We start from the raw sequence: 24129 nt of genomic DNA, 5'->3' as shown, positions 1-24129 counted from the left end.
GGAGTTGTTATTTTAAAATGTTTGGATGGGAATATTAGGAGATTTCAGCTGGGTAGCCACCACTAATCCTGTTCACATAATTCTTTTTGTGATGTATGGATTCAGAAATATTTTATAATTCTTTATTTATTTAGATTGGATTCCTTTTCCTATCTCTTCCTGCTTGATCTTGGTTGCTAATAGACAAAACTTGAGGAATGTTCTGTTTTTTCCATCATATCATCTGCAAATACAAATAATTTTCCCCCCTTACTACACTCCTTTTTTAATTTCTTTTTTTATTACTATAGCTTCCATTTTTAGTTTTATTTCTACAATTACTGGTGATAATGGTTGTTCTTATTTTTCTCCCAATTTAATTGGACAGACCTTTAAAATTACTATGTTATATATGTTTGTGGCTGACTGTTGGTCTTTGCTAAATACTACTTACCATATGGAGAAAAATATCTATTCATTCTGAAGTTTTTAAACATAATTTTAAACACAGATGGTATTTCCTGCCAAAGTGTTTACTGCATTTATTATAATAAGATTTATTATTTTTTTAACCTGATGGCAATATGTTTATAGTTTTCCTGGTACAGAACCAAGCTCCCATTCATGGAATACAGTCCAGCAACAGTGGAAAATCTTTTAAACAAAGTGACTATTGTTTAGCTAATGTTTTATAATTTTTAATCATTATTCATTAGGGATAGTATGGACTTTAATTTTGTTTTCCTTCTTTAGTCTTTCCCTATCTATCTATATAGTCTAGGCATCTAGACTATATAATAGCAATAATTTTAATAGAATTATTTATTTTTGATAATAGTTCATGTAAGATTGGGACTGATATTTCTTTGAATGTTTGATAGAATTCACTTTTAATTTTACCACTAGAAACAATATAAAATTGTTGAGAGAATAGCAGGAATGGTTTCACAGAAGAGATGGCATTAAAACTGATATTTTTTTAAAAATTGGGTGAATTTAATCATTTCACAGTGGAGGGTACAAATATTCCATTCAGAGAATACAGTGTGAGCAAGACATATAGAAAGAAAAATTCTGGATACACATGAAGTGTGAAGAGGATTCCAGTTGTCAGAGTGTATATGGAAGGGAGTCATATCAGTTAAAATTGGCTAGACCCAAGCTTTCTGTGGTTTAACAACAATGTCTTAATGAATGCTTATTGAATTGAATTACATAGAGCCTTGAATGATAAACCCAGTTTCTTTGTATTTATTTTGCATACAATTTGTATTTAACTCCATTGAGCCTTGAAAAAATTAGAATTTTGCAGGATTCTTTTCTGCCACATGAGAATTGAACAACATTATAACTTTTTAATCCCTTCCAATTTTCTGTTGCTTGAGAAAGGGGGAGGGAAAAAGGAATATGTCATCTATTAAATAAGGAACATGTAGGTGGAATTTATTATTCCTCATAATTTGAGTATTCTAGAAGAAGAATATACATATATGGAGGAAGGAGTTGGAAGAACAGGCATCACTTGAAACTTACTCTTATCTGAATGGACAAAGGAGGACTGAATACATATTCCCATACATACCTTTGACAGAATTAGATGTGGAAATGTAGAATACTCAGAAGGGAAATAGGGGGAGATAGACAAAAGAGATAGGAAGACATAAAAATTATAGAACGGGTGAGGGTCTAGTCGAGGAGGGGAAGTCAAAAGCAAAACAAAACTACTTCCTTGGAAGGATATATCAATTAACATTAAATTGTACTGATTCCTCCCTCATTCATGTAGTGTAGAAGTCAAGTAGGAACCCCTTCATTGCTAAGCTAATGGAAAATGGACCATAGTCCAAAACATCCTGTAACTCAATTATCCACCCTTCTGATCACAGGGCTCAGTGCAGAAAGCAAGGGCAGGATAAGGACCAGAGCTGGAAAAGTAAAGACCACTACAACTTGTAGCCCTGCAGTAAGAACACACTCTGTTCTGGCAACAATAACAACCCCAACCACTCCCTCTGGTACTTCGTTTTTGGAAAGAATCACTGTGCCTGCTTCCTCTGCCTTGCCAGAGACAATGGTAGCACCAGCTGCCTGGTCTGGAGTGATCAGCCCATCTAAAACTGTGTTCGTTGCTGAAATATCTACCCCACCTGTGGCTGGGACAGGAGGAGGGAACTCCATAGGTGTTCCTTCAAACCCTGCTATCCATGACACCACAGCATCAACCACAACCTTCCCCTTGACCAATGTGCTCCCAGCAGGGTCTACAAGCACTTCAGCCACAAGTCTTTCCAGTGTCAGTAGAGAAGATCCAAAGCCAATGACCTCTCTGGACACAGTGAATTCAGAGACCACAGCAATGACTACTGCAAAGAAAGGGCTGGCCCTGACTGACTCCACAGCCACAATGGACAACAGCAGAGGATCTGAGACTGTGGTTCTGTCCACAAGTGATTTGCCTACCACCTCAGCCTCCCCTCTCATTATCACAAATAAAGTATCCACCGGGACCACCATGACAACTATTGCAGACACTGGTAAGAACAGTTCCTTCATTATCTTCCCTGCTGGAACATGGAGTTGTATTTTATTGAAATATAGGAAGGAAACAGTCATCATAGTTATAGATTCCAAGTCTGACATATCCATGGAGGCAGTTAGGCTTATCTTTTATCCCTTAATGACTCATGAAGGGTGTGTGATACAGTAGAAAGAGCATGCATTCATGTCAGAGGACCTGGGTGCAAATCCTAGATCTGTTATTTTCTGCCCATATGCAAAAGTTTGATCAGAAAAGATTGATAATAAGGATGGAGCTTTTGAGGGATGGAGAAGATAAGCCTTTGTTTGGAATTGTGACTACACACCCATTTGGCAGTTGTAGACAAAAACACCTCCTAGTACTTTGTGGATAGGATTGAGAAACATGTCCAGGGCTACAGTTACTATCAACCCATTCATACCTGCACTGGACAGATCAACAATAGCTAACACATATCATGCCTAGTCTATAGCTAACAAATATAAGGCCTACAATATTAATAGGATAGTACTAAGAAAGACCCATTTGGAGGTTCTACCAAGAAAACTCAGAAGGTGTTCAAGCCAGGATTCAAATTGTAGGTCTTCTGACTCTTGTCTAAAGTTCTTTCTATTGGACCATGGTGAACACTCTTTAAGCAGACATGGTGGGGGAAGAGAGAACCCTATATCAATGGAATGGTTGGCTAACTAATGGGTCCATAGTTGCAAAGCAAATAGATGGTTAGATGACCCAAGCTTTTATGATGTCGGCCCTATGCAAGGCTGAGGGGGTGAGGTTGCAAAAATGAACAGCTCCCTCCAGAGATCAGGATGTAGTTTTTTCCTCCTCCAACCACATGATTCAGTGACTGATCCAAGCAGAGCATGTGTCACCCACACCACATCTATATCCAATAGATTGTACCCTTTCCTGTAATTTTCATATATGGATGTGTTCAATAGTTTTCATTCAGTTCGTTGTGGTTTTCCTTTCTGTTCTCATTTTCTCAAGCACCATCTCTGTCTCCATCACTTTCCTTTAGCACTACAGTGTAAGAACTCCTCGGTGCCTTTCATTCCTTCCTATCCACAGCCTTGAAAATAGGAGTTGCAGAGTGAGGCATGAGATTCCCAATGCTATGAACTTTAAGTATTTACTTTCTCTGACCTCCTTACCCTTCCAATATATTGGTGTTCTCCCCTACTCCCACCACATGATTCTTTATGACATATAAATTTACCCCACTTTGTCTCTTTTCTCATTTCTCTTAGTATTCGCATCTTCTTTTTAAACTCTAGTTTAACTCATATATATGTCTTGGCATTTCATCCTATACAGCTTGTCACTGTTCTTTCAATGTATAATTCCTCTACCTACTCAGGTGATAATAAAAATTTTAAAGAGTTATCAATATCCTCTTTTCTTATAGGGATACAAATCATTTTAACTTATTGGGTGTCTTTAAAAAATTTTGTTTTTGGTTTTATCCCCTTTCTTAATTATGTTTTGGTGATTCTCTTGAATTCTGTGTTTGGGCTTCAAATTTTCTGTGCAACTCTAGTCTATCCTCTATGAATGCTTGAAAGTCTTGTATTTTATTAAAGAACCATATTTTCCCCTGCCAGAACATAGTCAGTTTTTCGGGATAGTTGATTCTTGCTTGTAGATCTAGTTCCCTTACTTTCCTGAATATCATATTCCATGCCTTCCAGGCCTTCAGTGTAGATGCAGGCAGATGCTGTGTTATCCTAACTGTGGTTCCATGGTATCTGAATGACTTCTTTTTAGCAGCTTGTAATATTTCTTCTTTGGTCTGGTAGTTTTTTTAATTTGATTACAACATTCTGTGGTGTTTTCAGTTGAAGAGTGAGTACAGGGGGTGATCTATGGATTCTTTCAGTCTCTACTTTTCCCTCTTGCTCTATAATGTTGGGGCAGTTTACTTGAATAATTTCCTGTAGAATGATGTCCAGGATTTTTCTTTTGTCATGATCTTCCTGTCTAGTCCAGTGATTCTTAAGTTGTCTCTTCTGGATCTGTTTTTCAGATCTCCTGTTTTGTGGATGAGGTGTTTCATATTTTCTTCCATTTTAAAATTCTTTTGATTTTGTTTTATAGATTCCTGCTGCCTTGTGAAGTCATTTCCTTCTAGTTGTTGCATTCTAATTTCTAAAGACTGAATTTCATCTCTGGCTTTTTGGTCAACCTTCTCCTTCTGATCTTTCAGCTCCTTTGCCTCATTTTCAAGCTGGTTAATTTTGGCATTTAAGACACTATATTCTGTTTCCAGATGACTTATTTGGCTTTTTAAGTTCTTTACTCAGTTTGTCATCAGTGTCTCTTAATTGTTTTTTGAATTGGTTTTTGAGTTCTTCCAAAGTCTATGTCCAGTTTGCTGGAGTTTCTGTGTTTTTGCTTCATGTTCCTTGATCCTCCTCTGATCCATTTGCTCTTTGTTCATTGCTAGATAGAAGCTGTCGATTGTAATTTCTTTTTTCTTTTTCTCCTGTTTACTCATATTTTTCCCCTTCTTCCCCATGCACTCCATAATTGCCTATAGTCCTATCCCTCTCATTATTTGCTGACTCTGAGATTTTTGACTGTTCTGGCCTGAAGGGACTTCTCGGCTCTGCTGATTGACTAGGTTAGGATGATAGTGTTGATAAGTCCTGAGGTCAGATCTTCCCTAACTGGCAGAAGAAGTTGAAAAAAGGAGCTGGACTTCTCACTTTCCCATGTAGTTTGTTGCAGCTTTTGCCCTTAAAGCTTATACCTCAAGGCTCACAGATTAGTCTGTAGGGGAAGGTGTGTTGGAGCTTGAGATTCCCTGCCCTTTGAAGGCTTCTCATCTGCCCCTTTGATAAGATTGAGCCAGGGCAGAGTTGATCTGCAAAAGTGGGTGTGCCCTGAGGCAAAAACCTCAAGAAGGGAGGATGGGCAAGATATGGAATATTTAGGCTGTGAATAGGCTACTGCTCTGCTCTTCTTCTCCAGCTTCCTCTATGACACTTGTGTTCAACACCCTGAGCCTTGTGCCAGTTAGGAATCCCCTCTGGACTCTAGAGCCCTTGCCAGCCTAGAAATTCCAGGCACTGCTAGAGTCTCTGCACTGTAGGTGAAGGAAGGGTCCTGGGACCTTCCTTCTTCCTTCCCTTTGAACCCATGTGTTCTAGAGTTCAGGCTTTTTTGTAGGGCATACCTTTTAAGTGGAGTCCTGCAGGAACATTCCCTAGCCCTGTCCTGTTGTTATATTTGGTTTTCAGTCCCCTCGAAGAATTGTGTTTTTGACTTGGTGAGGAAAAGTTCTTGGAGGTTTGAACTTTTGCTTTCTCTGAACCACCATCTTGACTCCACTTCCTAGATCTGTTGTCTTTTTCTGAGTTTGTGTTTTAGTTTTCTCTGTCACAAAAATAGCTTCCTATATTGACTTTGTTTTCTGTTGTTTGCTCATTTCCAGCCCTTAACTTTTAATTTTAAAGAAGATAATTAAAATTGGATCTCTACCTGTGGTTAATGGAGCTCTGTTCTAAGTTTCAGGTTCTTTGTGCAGCTGCCTTTCAGAGCTAACTCTGGGGATCAATCTGCTTTCAGTCCTTCAAAGGTGTGGTATCATGCAAGCAAAGGTGTTTTCAACAGCTTCCTGGTCTATACTCTGGTTTGTGAGTAACCCCAGCCATCTTTTCCTACTTGGAACTGTGACCAGGGAGAGTCTGCTGTGCACCCCTGAGGCTTTAAGCACTGTTATCTTCTAGCACTCCTCTCCCTTGGGATCTGTTTCTGAATACAAACAATGCAACAGGAGATTTGCCTTCACAGTCAGAAAAGGGATCCCTGTAATCTCCTTCTGAGAAACTGTAAAAATTAAAATTATATCTTAAATAATAAAAAAAAATTACATTTGAGGAGTTTTATTAAATGATCATTAGAAATCAAGGAATGAAGAGGCTAGAAAATAAAAACCACCTGCCCATGACTAGTTAGCCATTTTCAAAATTCCCACTCACCAAGATCACTGCTGGATGCATGTAAAAAGAGGAGGCAGACCCTCAGAGTGCACTCATATTTTTCTCTGTCTACAGGAAGTACCTAATGACAAGAAATCAGTGGCCTCTTGGAATATGTAGTTCTTTTTTTAGGGTAACTGGTTTTTAATTATACACACACCCTCCCGACAACTGAGGAAGCCTAGTCTCTCTGATGCGTCTTGTAAACATATCAACTTTAAAATTACAACAATTTGAGGATAAGAGGAAAAGAGAACAAAACCAATAATTGCTACGATCATTGACAAAAAGCCAGTTGGGGGCAGTCCCCTTTGGCATAAGAATATGCATACAAAATAATTGCTTTCATCCCCCCATACCCCAAAGTTCACTCTGGATCTTCTTGTGCAGCATGTGGTCTGTGGAGGCATCTTCATGGTGCCTTCTCCAAACCTTTCAATTTCTGGGTTTGGAGAGATAGCATGTTTCTTATTCTAAAATTACTCTCAAAAAGAATTTAAACTTTGCAATTTAGAATAATTATCCACGCCCTCCTGAAGAGGGTGTTGAAAAACATAGGAATTCCTTAGGAATTTGTGCCTGTGTTATGAGGTGTATGAATCAATTGGCAAGAGAAGTAAAAAAAAAATACAAATAAAAGAGAAAATAATTTGTGGATGAAGTATACTATCAAAGTCTTATGTGTAAAAATTTTAAGTAAAAGAAAATAAACCTATAAATGGGTCCTTGAATCAGGGCTCAATTAAAGTGATTTCTATGCCACAAGTCTGTAGGACAAAACGCAATAATATTTCACTTACCCATTTGCAGCCCAAACTGCAAGAAGTTGCCATAGTATGAAAAAGAAAAAGAGGACTGATAGAGAAGTGTCATTCCTGGTCTGATTTTACCTTCATTCTCAAATATAGGGGAGACAGAATGGTCAGTTCTTAGGTACTTTCATATTTTTCTCTAGGGATATGGTTCTCAAGGAGTCCTGCATCTTAACATATATCAAGCACCACAACCACAAGTCTCACACTAGGTTCAAGTCGTTGAGCTCTTTGCACAGAATGTCATCAATCTATGTATGACTGGTTTGATCTCTTGTTGACCATGTGCTGCATGTCACTGTATAATGACTCTTAGTTCCCTTCTCCTAGAATCAGAAAAAATCTTTAAACAAAGTCCCATGTATTTTTTAAGCAATCATTAACATAATTTTTATAGTACAAAGCATTTTGGGTATGCATTGACATCAAAACAAATGTATTTTTAAACTTATATTACTGTAAAATTTAAAAAAAAGTTAAAGAAAATATTATTAATACTGGTGACAATGTGCTTCAAATACAAAAAGGAGAGAAAAAAATTTAAAAACCTGAAATAGTATATTGCATATACAAGCAAAAACAATAATAAAAAAGTTTGATAAATAAAAATATATAGCTTATAATCATGGACACACTGTGTCAGCTAAGGAAGGGTAGAGTACAAAGGTTTTTCACCCAAAAAAATAAAATCCATTTCCTCTTCAAACTGGCCATGATCCACTGTGAGTGCAAGCAAATTATTTTCACAAAGTAACAGTTTTTATAAAGAACAGTAGTTCAGAATGTAATGTACATTTGAAAAGGTATCAAAGTCCCCAAAGTTATACTAGCCCATTTAATGACAATAGCAAACAAATCCACTATCATATTTTACATGTGTCTGCTGTATGATTTTTAAAGCTAATTGGATACTTGTCACAAGTTTTTCAGGTATGTAACAATTTTCAAGCTTGTTTGAGGTGTTTTAAACATCTATTACTGCCGTCATTACAAAAATGTGACAGAGGGGACGAGAAAAATAAAATGTCTGTACTGTTTTTATATTGGGTATAAAAAAGTCACCAAGAATCTATAAAATCATTCTGGTGAAAAAGTACAGTGAGCTGAGATATTAAAAATGAGAGATGCCCCTCTTTTGGAAGCCATCCAGAGGTACCATGCCCTGGGATGTACTTCCCAGCTCCTTTGCTATGAGACTATAATGTCCCATTGGGAGGTGGGAATTATAATTTCATTTCACTTCAGCTACTAAAATGAACCTTACTTCTTGTTACAAATAACTAAGAAGCAGGCAAAATTATCAGAGTTGAGAAAAAATCTAAAATTCATGTTTGAAGACCCCTTAAAATCAATTTGAGATATTTAGCTCATTACATTGTCCAAAGGCTATTATACAATTATAGCCAGGTTTTGATGAAGTCCATCCATCCTCTATGTGACAATTTACAAAGCCAATATAGGAAAAAAAATTATTCAGTAATATTTGTTCAGTACAGATATAGGGGAAAGGTATCAGAAAATAACAGTAGATAAAACCCAGTACATTATAATGATTCAGTGTAACAGAATTGTATTGAATACATTAATATATGGAATTAAAATCACAAAATTAAATCTTAAACAAAGCAATCAGAAAGTACAATAAGATACAAAGACTTTCATTTAAAAAATGCAGTCTGCAAATGCTTAAAATTTTAACCTCCAATCCCTTTAAAGTTCCTTCTTCTATCCATTCAGATCTCTTTTGCCAGTACTGTGGAATCTCCCATAGCTAGTAAGAACATGGGTTTTAGGAATCTCAAACTGGGCAGGCCCAAATGGCAAAAAGTTGCAGGGAGATGAACATCTCCCCCGAATTTCAGGGTAAGATAAGTAAAAGAATCAGTGCACTCATGAATGATAGTAGCTGTTTAAAATAGGCAATGCACTGCTCTTTCATAGAGTACGCCATGCTTGTAATCAACTTCCTATTTGGAAGAGTAACTTCCTTCTTTCCTTCCCTTCCCCCCGGGTACCCTGCTACATGGAGACTAATTATTGTTTAAGGGAAGAACACCCCAGTTCTTACCAGTTGGCTTGTGTTTCTGAAGACACAATGGCAGCTACAAGCAGCCTGGGACCTGGGGGCTGGGGCTTGGGTTGGATGAGGGATCTGGGTCAAGAAGGTCAGGAGTGGATGGCTGGGACAACCCAGGAGGCAGGATTGGGCAGAAATAGCCAGAGTTAGGAGTAAGAGTGGAAGCAAGCCACTGGGATTTAACAGCAGGAATGAGTAGAATCAGGAGAAACAACTTAATATCTTCTCTGCCAAGAGTCCCCAACTAAAAATAGCCCTACCAGTAGGCAGAGCAAGCAACCAAACAAAAAGTTGGAAAAGAAAAAGGCAGCAGCTCCAAAGAGAGTTCAAGGTCTCTCAGTGTTTGAGAGGGTGGGGTGGTCTAAAGGCCTTGGTCTTGAGAAACATTAATTTAAAAAAGTGATCTAGGCTATCTTAAAAAATTGAGAGTTTTTATCATCCCATCTGGTCATAAACTGTAAAAATTAAAATTATATCTTAAATAATAAAAAAATATTATATTTTAGGCAGTTTATTAAATGATCATTAGAAATCAAGGAATACAGAGGATACAAAATTAAAACCATGAGTGCCATTTTCAAAATCCTCACTCACCACCATCACCACTTGCTACATGCCAAAAGAGGAGGCAGAGCTTCAATGCCCACTCATTTTATTCTCTTGTCTACAGGAAGTACATAATGACAGGAAATCAGTGCGCTCTGAGGATATGTAGTTCTTTTTTTGGATAACAGATTTTCAATTATACCCTACTGTCTGATCCCTCTCCCCCTTATTGTCTGGGGATAAATACTGCAGAAGCCTTTGCTGTTCCTTCATTTCTGGACAAGGCCTCTTAGCTTGTTGGGGTCTGACTTGGTGCACTGTTCTCTACTTCCACTTTCACTCCTGTATATACCATCTGTCCTGTTGGCCTTCTAAGTTCATTTGTGCTGGGAAATTATGTTTGTCTTTTTGTGTATGTTATACAGCTCCAGAATTCATGTTTAAGGAATTATATTAGGTTTTTGGATGGTAACTTGGTAAAGATCAGATGAGGGATCCATATCTTCTCCACCACCTTGGCTCTGTCCTTGCTTCTATTCTTATACATTTTAATTCTTGGAAATAGGAAATGAGACCTTTATCAGAAGAATTTGAAGCAAAGATTTTTTTTCTCTCCAATTACCTGATTTCTTCCTCATTTTAGCTACATTGGTTTTGAAATGGTGAAAAATCTATTTAATTTTATATTAACAACATTTTCCATTTTATCTTTTCTCCTATCTATTCTTCATGTGAAAATGAACCATCCTCCTGTCCATTAATATGAAAGAAAAATTTTCCTGAAAACTCTCATTTGTTTTATACCACCTTTTGCATATAACTCATGAACTCATTTGGAGTTTACTGTGTTATATCATGCAAGATATTGGCCCATCCCTAATTTATGCCATATTAATTTTCATTATTCCCAGCCATTTTTGCCAACTAATGAGTTCTTCTCTTTGAAACTGGATTAATCTCCTCATTTTACAAGTGAGGAAACTAAGGCAAAATCATAGGACATGGCAGGGTCATGATTTTAACCCAGGTCTTCTGACTCCCAAGTCCATAATTTTTAATCCTGCCAGAAAAATGTGTATGGCTAGAGAAATCCTCAGAGTTTCCTTAGTAGTTTCATTCTTCTGAGTATTCCTCTGCGGAAAGACTAGAACAGTGCCACATGGAATAATAGTCATGATCATGATATGGTCATCACAATAACTGGCATTTAGATAGAACTTGAAGGTTTACAAAGCATTTTCTCTCATTTGAATAACATTTGTAAGGCTCGGACAATGTGTGGTATCTTTCCTTCTGTACAGCAGCAGGGAGCTCCTACTCCAAGACATTCACCCTCAACTTTACCATCACCAACCTGTTTTACACAACAAAGATGGGCCACAGAGACTCCGGAACATTTAAAGCTGCTGAGAATGTCATCAAAGTACTGGTGAGTCTCCATTTTTCCCTTCTCCTGCCACACACACTACCTTCTCTCTCCCATGCTGCCTCCCTTAGCCCTGAGTATCCAGGCTTGTTCTAGCCAGGTACTCAGAAGTTCCTTTCTCACCTTTTATTTTTAGCTCAAGTCTGTGTTTGCAATGACCAACCTTGGCTCTCACTATTCTGGATGCAGTGTGATCTTGCTGAGGTGAGAATCCTGCAAGATGTCAGCTCAAATAGCAAAGACCACGCTTTCCCATTTGACTCAGGTTTTGCCCAGGCTGCTGCTGCTTCTCCTTCCCAATGGCAATTCCTTCTTACCCAAGCTATAATGGATAAAATCCCCTAATAAACAAGCCATAAGAAATATTCTGGGTTTCCTTGTACCCTTTCCCTTGTGGAGAAAAACTTCTTTCCCCATAAAACTTCCAAAGACAAGGTTGTAACTCAACTCACTTTAACTTTATAACTCCATGTAAAAGGAATAACATAGAAGGGCACCAAATGAGTGCTTAGAAATTGATTGATTCAACCATATCAGCATTGATTTTCTCTAGAATCACAGGATTATATAGTAAAAGCTGGAAGGGACCTTAGAGGTGATCTGGACCATTCTCTTCATTTTCAGATGAAAAATGAAGACCCAAGGATATTTCAGTAACTTTTCTAATGTCAAAGATATTGTCCGATTCAGAATTTGAACACAGGCCCTTTGACTTTGAGTTCAATAATCTTTCTACTACTCTAAAGAAACTACTGAAGAAAATCAGACCCCATACACACTTGTAAACATAAAAATGACTAAATATACAGAGCACAGCCAACTCCAGTGTGGTAGGATTTAGGAAGGACAGAGTTCAAATTCTCTCTCAGACACATACCAACTTTGTGGCCTTGTGCAGGTCACATAACCTGCCTTAGCCTCACTTTCATTCCTCTATAAAATGAGGGGACTGAATTTGATAGCTTCCAGTGTCCTTTTCAACTCTAAATCTACAATCCTCTCTAAACCTTTGTTCCAAGTGGTGTACTTCTCTCAAGAACGTCTTCTGAATAATGCAATTTCAGAAACGAATCCAGTGGTGTGTGTCAAGGAAGTTCATTCCCTCCTCCTCCTTGAGTACTTTGTGTCCATCAGCATTCCTCACATAACACAGTTATGCCAGGTTTTTCATCTGTGTATGTGCTGTATGTCAATAAAAGTCAAGGCTTTAGGTTTTGGGAGTAGAGAACCAAGAAGGTGATGGGGAAGAGAGCAGGCAAGGAAGGGGGAAGAGGAAGAGACTTGCAGGCTAGGTATCTCGTGGTCAGGTTACTTAGAGGAATGATGAGATTTAAAACTATAATTTTCTACCCTTTCTTTTTTTTTAAACCCTTACCTTCCATCTTAGGATCAATACTAGGTATTGTTTCTAAGGCAAAAGAGCAGTAAGGGCTAGGCAATGGGGGTTAAGTGACTCACCCAGGTTCCCACAGCTGGGAAGTGTCTGAGGCCAGATTTGAACCTAGGATTTTCTGTCTCTAGGCCTGGCTCTCATTGTCTACCCTTTCTAATAAACTTTGTAAAATATATGTCTGGGTAGAAATATTAATTCAATTCTTATAGGTGTCAAACTCAAAAGAAAATGAAGCCACTAAATTATACATCAGGGTCCCTAAGGCCTGCATATTGACTCAGAAAACTATACACATTTATGTAATACTTTTTAAATTAAACTAACACATTAAAATCAGAGGGCAACTATGATTTCTTCAGAAATGACACTTTAATTTGATTCATATGTCCCATAGGAAGGGTTCTGTTTAACACCTCTTATCTGAAACATCAATTTCCAGGCCTCTGAAGAATGGGACAGCAACAGGAGTGGATGTTCTGTGTACTTGTCAGGAAGATTCCTCCAACCCTGTTCTGGACAAAGAGAAGGTTTACTGGGAGCTTAGTGAACAAATATATAGAAGAAATCTAAGACACCTGCTTATAGAGAGAGACAGCCTCTTTGTGGATGGTAAATAGCTTGACTTGGGGCATATGCCTCTCTGTCTCTGGGTGGTTCCCTTTCTAGAAAACAACCCACCTGCCCCCAATTCTTCTATCCCTTTGAACCTCCTTTGTTTCCTTGGTTTCTTTATCTCTCACTCCTGGGATCACTGACCCTCAAAGTGGTGACAAACTGAACACATGGGGAGCTCACTTCTCAAGATTGGAAGAGGCTATGCTCCTTCTATTAAGAATTGTGGCATGAATCCCTTACTCTTAAATGGTGAAGGACCATTCTCCCAACCCTATAGGTGCCAAACCATCTCCTCTCCATTCCTCCATTAACCTTTTGTCCACATAGAGATACCCTACTGAAAGATTTGTGTGTTCTCTCTCTCCCTCTCTTCTCTCTCTCTCTCTCCCTCTCTCCTCTCTCTCTCTCTCTTTCTCTCTCTCTCTCTATGCCCCCCCTCTCTCCTTATTGTCCTTCCTTCTCTTCATCCTCCCTCTTTTCTCTTTTTTGTCTTCTTTTTTCCCGTTCTGCACCTCTTGTCTTCACATCTCTTCTGACTTATTCTTTTTTCTATGCCATTTTCCTCTCCTCCCTCTATTCATCAACTCTTCATTGCCTCTTCTTCCTGCTTTCATCTTCTCTCCAAAACTTGTTCCTTCTGAATTTTTTTCTTTTCTTCTTTTCTTTTCTCCTCTCCAACTACAGGGTATAATCATAAGATACCAGGCATCAGATCCACAAACAGTGAGTTTTTAATTTCTTAATTTCTCTATATTGGGGGAAGATTACAATGGAAAAATTTTTAACCTTTTTTGGGAGGGAGGGGTATAGGACAGAGGAGAAAAAGTGAGTTTGGGGGCTCAGAATGAGGAATGCTGTTTGAAATGGCCAACATAGAAATAACCATCTTTACTCATTTGCCTCTGTTGAGTTTTGTTTTTATTTCTGTTTTTGCTACTCAAAACATATCTAAATTGTTCAAAGGGAAAAACATACCCAATGGTACTTGGAAAGCAGATTATCCCTATCCCCTTTATAGTTAAAGCCAAACCTTGTTTTCTTTGTAACCATGGTAAACAGAAGGGATCTCCAAGCATTCCAGGGAGACCTGTGTCTCTCCTCCAGATTTTTCATTCTGCAATGTTGGCCAATGGTTTTCAATAAAAAAGTTTTTGTTCTTCCCTGTTTCAATAATTGCATTCTCTTGAACCCTGTCCCTTGCTCAATCATCATTATCCTCTGACTCTACAGATAGGAAATGAATGATGGTTGACTTCCTCCCCTGGGAAGGTTTAGTTAAGACTGAAGGTCTCCATGGTCATAAAGCAGGAAATGGGAGAAGATAGGAGAGATGCACTTGTAGGTGTCCAGTATGATAAAGAATGTAATGATCCGTTCTCACAGGGACCCTGTATTCAAACAAGGGTGACAACAACTCCAGAGATAAATCTAGGTAGAAGAGAAACAAAGAATATCTGACCCCTTTACCAACAGCTGCCACTGTCTGTGTGTTACAGACAGATCTGCCCCACTCCCACTGAGTCACATCTTTCTTCTGCTAACTTCTTAAGTTTTCTTAGGAAAGAAACATTTTTCACTTTGACCTGTTGTTGGCTCTGCCACTGTCAAATTTGATTGGAGGTGCTATTTTAAATTGTTTGGATGGGAATATTAGGAGAGTTCCGCTGGTTAGCTTCTGCTAATCCACCATCTTGGCTCCAGCCTATTCATGTAATTCTTCTTTGTGATGTCTATAGTCATTTTGAATGGGTTTTATTTTCCTATATCTTCCTGCTTGATATTTGTTGGTAAGACACAAAAATTGAGGATTGTTTTGTTTTTAAATATCTCATTACTTAGTTGAATATTTTAATTGTTTAAATAAAATTTTAGTTGATACTTTAGGGATCTTTAAACAGGCCATCATATGATCTGCAAATACTGAACACCCACCCTATACTTATTTCTTCACTGTCTTTTTTATTACTATAGCTTCCATTTATAGAATTGTTTCTAAAATTAGTGGTGATAATTAATGTCCTAATTTTACTCCCAATTTCATTGAACAGACACTTAAAATTACTCTGCTTTATGTATTGCTGACTCTTGGTCTTAGCTCAATACTATTTACCTCCCATCTCTAAGCCTGGCTTTCAATTCACTGAGTACCCAGCTGCCCCCAAGTGGAAAATCTTTTAAACATGTGACTGTAATTATTTTGCTAATGTTATAAATTTAATATTTTTGAATTGGTAGGTATATTATGATCTTCAATTTTCTTTTCTTTCCTTTGTCTTTCCCTTGTGTAGGTATCAATACTATGTAATAGCAATAATTTAAATAGAATTAAATATTTTTATAATAGTTTATGTAAGATTGGAATTGATTTTTCTTTGAAAGTTTGATAGAATTTACTTGTAATTTTATCACTAGAAACAAAAGAAAATTGTTGAGAGAATAATAGGAATGGCATCTTAGAAAAGATGTTATTAAAACTGACATTTTAACAAAATTGGATGAATTTAATCATTTTATAGTGGGGGGCACAAATGAGTCATTCCACACATAAAAAAAGTGTGAGGATGCTTTTTTGCCTCATGAGAATTTAACAACTTTACAACTGTTTAACCCCTTCCAATTTCCTGTTTGTTGAGAAAAGGGAAGGAAAAAAGGATTATGTTGGTGATTAAATAAGGAATAAGTAGGTAGAACTCATTTCTTATCACTGGAGTATTCTAGAAGCAGAATACACTGATGTGGAAGGAGTTGGGGGAGCAGGCATCATATGAACCTTCACTTTTCTCTGAATAGAAAAAAGAGGGTTGAATACTTATTCCCATACATAACTTCTACATCCCCTACACAGAATTGTGCCCTTGCATTCACCTTTTCAGGGAAAAAGAGGGAGATAGACAAAAGAGATAGACAGACTTAAAAGTGATAAAAGGGAAGGTTTAATTGAGGAGGGCAACTGACAAGCAGAACAAGACTTCTTCCTTAGAAAGATATATCTATTAACAGTAAATTGGACTGATTCCTTCCTCATTTATGAAGTGTAGGAGGCAAGGATGGACCCCTTCATTGCGAGGCTAATGAAAAATAGACAATAGTCCAAAACATGCTGTAACTCCATTATCCACCCTTCTGATCACAGGTTCTAGTGCAGAAAGCAAGGGCAGGATAATGACCACAGCTGGAGAACCAGAGACCATAATGACTACAACTTCCAGCCCTGCAGTAAGAACACACTCTGTTCTGGCAACAACAGTCTCAACCACTGCCTCTGATATTGACTTGGAAAAAATCACTGTGCCTGCTTCCTCTGCCTTGCCAGAGACCATGGTAGCACCAGCTGCCTGGTCTGGAGTGGAGATGAGCCCATCTGAAACTATGTTCATTGCAGAGGGCTCAACCCTACCTGGGACTGGGACAGAAGGAGGGAACTCCATAGGTGTCCCTTCACACCCTGCTACCCATGACACCACAGCATCGACCACAACCTTCCCCTGGACCAATGTGCTCCCAGCAGGGTCTACAAGCACTTCAGCCACAAGTCTTTCCAGTGTCAGTAGAGAAGATCCAAAGCCAATGACCTCTCTGGACACATCTGCTTCAGAGACCACAGCCATGGCTACTGCAATGGAAGAGCCAGCCCTGACTGAATCCACAGTCACAATGAACATCAGCAGAGGAGCTGAGGCTGTGGTTCTGTCCACAAGTGATTTGCCCACCAGCTCAGCTGTCCCACTCATTCCCACAGATAAAGTATCTACCAGGACCACCATGACCACTATTGCAGACACTGGTAAGAACAGTTCCTTCATTATCTTCCCTGCTGGAACATGGGGTTATAATTTAGTGAAATACAGAGAGTAAAACAGTCATCACAGTTATGGACTCTGAGTCTGACATGTCCATGGAGGAGGTTAACCTTGTCCTTTATCCCTTAATGACTCATGAGAGTTTTTGATAACAATAGTAAGAGCATGCATTCATTCCAGAGGGCCTGAGTTCAAATCCTAGATGGGATATTTTATTCCCATATGGGGAAGATTGATCAGGAAAGACAGATAATAAGAATGGAGCTTTTAAGGGATGGAGAAGATAAGCCTTTGTTTAGAATTCTGACTACACACCCATTTCGCAGTTGTAGACAAAACACCTCCTGGTACTTTGTGGTATTCATGCATGCATGTGGTCAATAGTTTTCATTCACAGTCCTTCTTTTGTCATCTATAACACAAGCTGGGGCTCTCACAACCACTGGGACAGATACCAGCCCTACATTGCACAGGACACACTCTTCAACTACCAAAACCTCATTTGAGGTTACCCCTATGACTGAGAACATGACATCAGTTCTCCGCAAGACTGATGCCACAAATCTAAATTTTAGCACAAAAATCATATACATTGTCTCCCTTTCCCCTGTAGTTACTCTTAGCCCTAAGATCCCAAGTTCAGTGGTAGACAGAAACACAGATGTCCCACTGACCACTTCTAAATCTCCAGTGTTCTTAGACACTCATCCTGGAGGCTCATTGGTCACCTCTGCAGATTCAGCTGTCTGGGGACTACTGATCATGGTGAGCTACATGAAGTCTTAGAAAAAGACTTACACAACTTTCCTTGACCACTTTAACCTTAGAGATCACACAAAATACTGTTATAGCAAAAGTGATAGAAGGTAGCACTTTAGCTCCTCCAAAGGATCAACACAGGAACTGAAAAAAACTCACCCATTCCATTTCCTACAAATCTAGAAGGGATTCCAAAAGGTTCTGAGGCCTAGAGAAACAAGCCCTTCCTCTCTGTGGCCAACAGTGACCACAGTGACTCCTTTTCATTATTGGATTGGGTTTAGGTCTGGATGCTGTTAACCAGCCTGAGCTGTCTGAAATACAAAGTCCACTAATCGTCACTGAATTCTCCCAGAAGAGTGATGCAGGATTCCCATTGTCTTCTACTGCAACTGAGGCAACTGGAGCAATGACCATAACATCTTCCACTCTCCTCTCAGGATTGGGGGAGAGCCAGTCTTCCATAGGCAGCATTTCAGGAACAGAGGCCATCGGAGACTCTCCCACCCTGTTCTCCTCTTTAGAAAGCACCAGTCCTGAGTATGAGTTGAGCACTGAAGAAGCACTGTCTACTCTGCCAACAGAAAAATTACTCGAAATGGTCTCCAGATCACTTACTATTATTTCCAAGATGCCTTCTAATGTCACTGCTTCAGCATCAAGGACAAATCTCCAAGGGTTGGAAAATCAACGCATGTCTACCCTGGAGGCCAATGATGACCTAGCAGTAGGCACTGGCCCTGGTGTGGCCTTTACCTCTCCAATATCAAAGGGCACAGCTTTTAACAATATGGATATAGATGTGGAAACTGCGTCAAAATTAGCTCCATGGTCAGCCAGCTCCTCATCACAAGTAGAAGCCAGTTCTCCAGATCTGGTTGTCACCACAGGAGATGAACCCTCACTAGGAATAGAACCTCACAATCCCATTCATGAATCTCTGAGTCCAAGGTCAGGATTCTTTCCTGCCTTAAGTACCTCCAAGACCTGGACAAGCACAGCTTCCCTTGAGGCTGCTACTTCATTGGAGGACCCAGGGCCAGCCGGCCTGAATCCAGAGCCTGAGAGAAACCCACAGGCAACACCAACTCCAGCTATCACCCTGCCTCCAGCCAGCACACAGGAAGTTTGTACAACAGCATCTCCCAGTCCTCCTGACACAACCACAGAGGGCAGCAGTGTCCAGGCAGGGACAGCCTCTATTTCTGATCAAGTGCCTTCCACTTCAGGCCTCTTCCCAAGTAAGCATATTTTAAATAAGCTTCCCAGGGAGGGAATTGGGGTGTGGCTTGGAGGAAATGGGGCATGTCTGTCCAGGGAGGGTTGGTTTGTGTCTTTCTCAGGGGAAGAATCTTCCTCCCAGGTCCTTCCTCTCTTTAGCCTTCCAATGGGCCACTGTAGGGACTTTTTCTTGGCTCCATATCTGTTGAATTAGTGTCATCTCTGCAGGCTTCCTCATCTCCATGCAAAGGATAGTTTCACAATCCTTGTGCTAAAGTGATTCTCTTCTTATTGATGGGATTCTGATTGCACTCAGTCTAACACATGTAGGGACTGTCCATCACTGACTTAGTGCTTTGAAGGGGAAATTTTTGTTATTTACCCTGTGGGGGAAAGTCAGAGAAGCCATGTATTTTTGGATTTAGCAGTTAGTAGCAACAATCCTTTGGGTGTACATTAATAATACTTGACTGAGCTCTGGGTTCTCCCCTCCTCTCTTCCTGTAGGTGGTGATGCTGTTGTGGTGCCAGTCACACGTGCCCAAAGTCTTAGAGCACCAAGATGCACAGTAGCACCGATAAGCAGCCCCCTGACCCCTGTTTTTATTCCCACAGGTAAGTAGGTACCTCCTCTCTGTCTCTGTTTTGGAGGTTTATCCTTTTTAGGGCCTTGTTTCCCAGTCTTACAGAGGAAACATGAAATTATTTTAGAGATCAATCCTCAAGAACTCTTCTGAACCTCTGATTCCTTTCTATGTACAGCCTGGAGATGAGGAGTTTTAGAGGTAGAAGTGAGGTTCCCACTGCCAAGGTCTTTTATATAATTAATCATAGGCATAAAATTGGAAGGAAACTTTAAAGTATCAGCTATTATGTATAACCTCTCATTTTACAGATATGGATACTGAGGCCTAGAGAAGTAAAGTAATTAGCTCAGGGTGATTGGATAGGACTGGAAGGGACCCTCAAAGGTCACCTAGCTGAATGCATCATTTTACATATGGGAAAACTGAGGCCCAGATAAGTTAAGTGGCATGCCCCAGGATACAAAAGTAGAAAGAATCAGAGGTGAGATTTAAACCCAGGATTTCTTCTTCCAGAGTCATTGTTCTTTCCACTCTATTATGTAGTACTTCAAGGTTAAGAAGAGAGTTCAGACCTAGCACCTCCCATTGAATGGCTAAAGCTCTTTCCACTTTGGGGAAGGTTCCTTCTCTGAACTCTCCAAGGGTAGAGAATTTGTTTTTAAAAATTTATTTACATTCTCAGTATTTAGGGCAGGCCTGTTCACACAATAATCACTTAATAGATAACTGATTAATTGCTTTGATCTAATGGGTACATTGGTGAAATCCAGTTTGTTAGAAAAATTTGTCTTCAAAAGTTCTCTTAGACCTACCAACTGTTTGCCTATGGAAAAGGGAAGGGGAAGAGACTAAGCATTTATGTAGCACCTACTCTGTGACAGGCAATATGACTAAGCATTTTTTAGAAATATCTCATTTAATCCACATAACAACCCTAAGGGTTTGGTGTTATAGTTAGCCCCATTTTTCAGATGAGGAAAACAGAGGCAAGCAATGACTGATTGACCTTCCCAGGGTCATACAGCTAATAAGGTCTTAGATTAGATTTGAACTGGGGCTTTCCTGACTCCAGACTCAGCACTCTCTCCACTTTGTCATTTAGTTACTTCTATGGGCCAAGCCACAGAGGTCCTAGTGTCAGTTGTCAGGAATGGAGACAGACCCAAAGGCTCTGCTCTAGAGCAATGAACTTGGAATAAGGTGAATGATGCAGATATGGGCAAGTCACTTTATCACTGTGAGCCTTGACATCCTTATCTACAAAAGAGGATAATAATAGTTGTAGGAACTTCCCTTTAAGATAAGTTTCCATGACCTTCTTCCTAACCTTTGCATAATAATTCACTTGAACCTTTGATGATGAATCACACTTGGGGCCCACTCTTTTAGTGCCAAATCCCAGGGATTTACCTCTAAGTCTTATCCTTTCTGAGGCATTGTTCTTCAACCAGACATGCTTCTTGGTCACTAGTTTGTTCATTGGTTCCTACATACTAGCTCTGTGGTTTCAGTGACCTGGTCCTATGATGCTATGTCCTCTGAGTTTTTCCAAGAACTCCTGTAGCCAGGAGATCCTGGAATTGTTCAGTGGTCAGAACTGGAAAACTGGACCTCTCTGATGTCATGGTCTCCACATTGCTCCTGGCAGCCCATCAAACCTGGTGGGAGGAGGTCAAGTTTGGAGCTGTAGGTGTGGTTAGAGATGAGGATGAGGAGACAAATACCTCTAGATGATCTTATGTGAGGAATGGGGGCAGACCATCAAGCCATTTTCTGGACAAGAAACTTCAAGGAAGGGAAGTGTGTCCCATGTACCATAAAATCCCTAAAACATCCTTTTATTCAGCTGTGACTGATTTTCCTCTCTTAATTTACTTATTGACCTTGATAGTAAGCCAATCTGAACAAGGAGAGTTCAGGTATCTATTTCCAATGGAAATCACCTGTGCTATTAGAGAAGCTGTATGTCATTCAGCATGGCTGAGAAATCAAGTCATGTTGCTTAATAACCTCTGATTGATGCTTTTTATCTTTAAAATTTTTGACTTTAATGAAAAAATAATTGAAGTCAAAGATATTATATTTTCCCATTTACATCTAGTAACAATTTTTAATATATGATTTCTGAAATTATAAATTTGAAATTGTCTCTCCCCTTCCCTTCTGTTGTCCTGCCTCTTGGAGATGTTAATAATTTGAAATGGATTATACATGTATTATCATATAAAACATAGGTCTGTATTGTTCATTATTATTAGAGAACATTCATATAAAACCAGAACCATAAAATGAAACTGTTCCTAATGTGGAAATGAATATGCTTTGATTTGCAACTGACTCCCATATTTCTCTCTCTAGAGGTAGAAAATAATCCTTATCAAAATTCCTTCAAACCTGTCCCAGATTGCTGCCTTTCTGAGAGTAGATTTGTCTTTCACAGTTGATCATCTTAGAATATTTCTGTTACTGTGTACAATATTCTCCCTATGCTGCTGATTTCACTCTGCATCAGTTCATAAAGATCTTCCCTGCTTTTTCTGAAATTATCCTGCTCATCATTTCTTATAGCACAATAATACTCCATCACCACCATATACCCATTCAGCCACTCCACAATTGATAGATATCCCCTCAATTTCCAATTCCTTGCCACCACACAAAGAGCTGCTATAAATATTTTTTGTACAAATAGGTGCTTTCCCTTTTTTTATTATCTTGTTTAGATACAGATCCAGTAGTGGTATTATGGGATTAAGGACTATGTACAATTTTATAGTTCTTGGGACCTAGTTCCAAATTGCTTTATAGAATGGTTGGCTCAGTTCACAAGTCCCACCAACAATGCATTAGTGTCCCAATTTTGATATATACTCTCCAAAATTTATCACTTTCCTTTATTGTCACCTGGACCAATTTGATAGGTGTGACGTGGTACCTTGGGATTGTTTTAACTTGCATTTCTGAAATCTAAAGTAATTTAGAACATTTTCCCAGATGATTATTGATAGCTTTGATTTTTACACCTGAAAATTGCTTTTTCACATCCTTTAACCATTTGCCAAATTGGAGAATAACTTGTTTTCTTATAAATTTGAGAACTAAGACCTTTATCACAGAAACTTGTTATAAAAAATTTCCCCCAGTTTGTAGTTCCCCTTTACTCTTGGTTTCATTGGTTTTGTTTGTACAAAAGCTTTTTTTTTAAAAATTTAATTCAAAATTATTTATTTTATATCCTATTATGCTGTCTGTTTCTTGTTTGGTCATAAATTCTTCCCTTTTTCATAGATATGGAAGGTAAACTATTGTATGTTTTCCTAATTTAGTTATAGTATTACTCATTATATCTAAATTATATAGCCATTTTGACTATATCTTGGTATAGGGTGTGAGATACTAGTTACTGGTCAATACCTAGTTCCTACCCCATATAGCATAGAAGAATTGGTTAATTTGATTGAAAAAAAAAAGGAAAGAAAATCAAATTACCAGTATCAAAAGTAAAAAGAGTGACTTCATCCTCAATGAAGAGGAAATTAAAGCAATCTTTAGTAGATCATTTACCCAATTATATGAGAATAAAACTGATAATCTAGTGGAAATGGCTATATATTTACAAAAATATAAATTTCCCAGATTAACAAAGGAGGAAATAGAATATTTATATGATTCCATTTCAGAAAAAAATAAACTGACTAAGCTGTCAAAGAACTCCCCAAGAAAACCGCCCAAAGTCAAATGGATTCACAAGGGAATTCTCTCAAAACTTTAAAGGGCAATTAATCCCAATGGTATATAAACTTTTTGGCAAAATTGGCCAAGGAGTGTTACCAAATGCTTTTTATGACATAACATATAGTGCTGATACCTAATCGAGGAAGAGCAAAACAAAGAAAATTATAGATCAGTTTCCTTAATGAATATTGATATAAAAATCTTAAATAAAATACTAGCAAAAAGGTTCCAGCAATGTATCACAAAGATGATACATTGCCATACACCATGGCCAGAATGGGATTAATACTAGGAATGCAAGACGAGTTTAATACAAGGGAAACTATCAGCATAATTGACCAGATCAATAGCAAAATTAATATAAAATACATGATTATTTCAATATTTCAATTTCAATAGATGCTGAAAAAAAAAACCTTGACAAGATTCAAAACATATTCCTGTTAAATAAAAAAGAAAAAGCATAGGAATGAATGGATATTTCCTTAAAATGCCAAGTAGTATCTAAAACCATCAGCAAGTGTCATCTGCAATGTGTATATAAAAAGAGGGGTTAAGTTGTACCCAAGGGATTGAGCCTTTCATTATAGAGAGGGGGAAGAGAGGATAACCCCCCACTTCTCAAAATGGGGTTTAGGGATATAGGTGATGTTTA

At 38.5% G+C, this 24129-nt stretch overlaps 1 protein-coding gene across 7 annotated transcripts in view; it reads left to right on the top strand.

Annotated features, from left to right (window-relative positions):
* LOC100619755 (mucin-16-like) overlaps positions 1–24129 on the top strand; it is an 87502-nt gene that overhangs the window by 37652 nt on the left and 25721 nt on the right. For 6 of the 7 annotated variants that reach the window (XM_056820588.1, XM_056820590.1, XM_056820591.1 and 3 more), the window contains exons 9-16: positions 1866–2513; positions 11241–11368; positions 11502–11569; positions 13198–13367; positions 14058–14096; positions 16507–17157; positions 18217–19173; positions 19660–19767. In XM_056820588.1, the coding sequence (XP_056676566.1) occupies positions 1866–2513; positions 11241–11368; positions 11502–11569; positions 13198–13367; positions 14058–14096; positions 16507–17157; positions 18217–19173; positions 19660–19767 (2769 nt within the window). The remainder of the gene's footprint in view (positions 1–1865; positions 2514–11240; positions 11369–11501; positions 11570–13197; positions 13368–14057; positions 14097–16506; positions 17158–18216; positions 19174–19659; positions 19768–24129) is intronic. The other variant, XM_056820586.1, reaches the window with a different exon arrangement.

Source organism: Monodelphis domestica, chromosome 3, assembly GCF_027887165.1.
Source record: "Monodelphis domestica isolate mMonDom1 chromosome 3, mMonDom1.pri, whole genome shotgun sequence".
Lineage (NCBI taxonomy): Eukaryota > Metazoa > Chordata > Mammalia > Didelphimorphia > Didelphidae > Monodelphis > Monodelphis domestica.
This window is presented reverse-complemented; position numbering and strand designations above follow the sequence as displayed.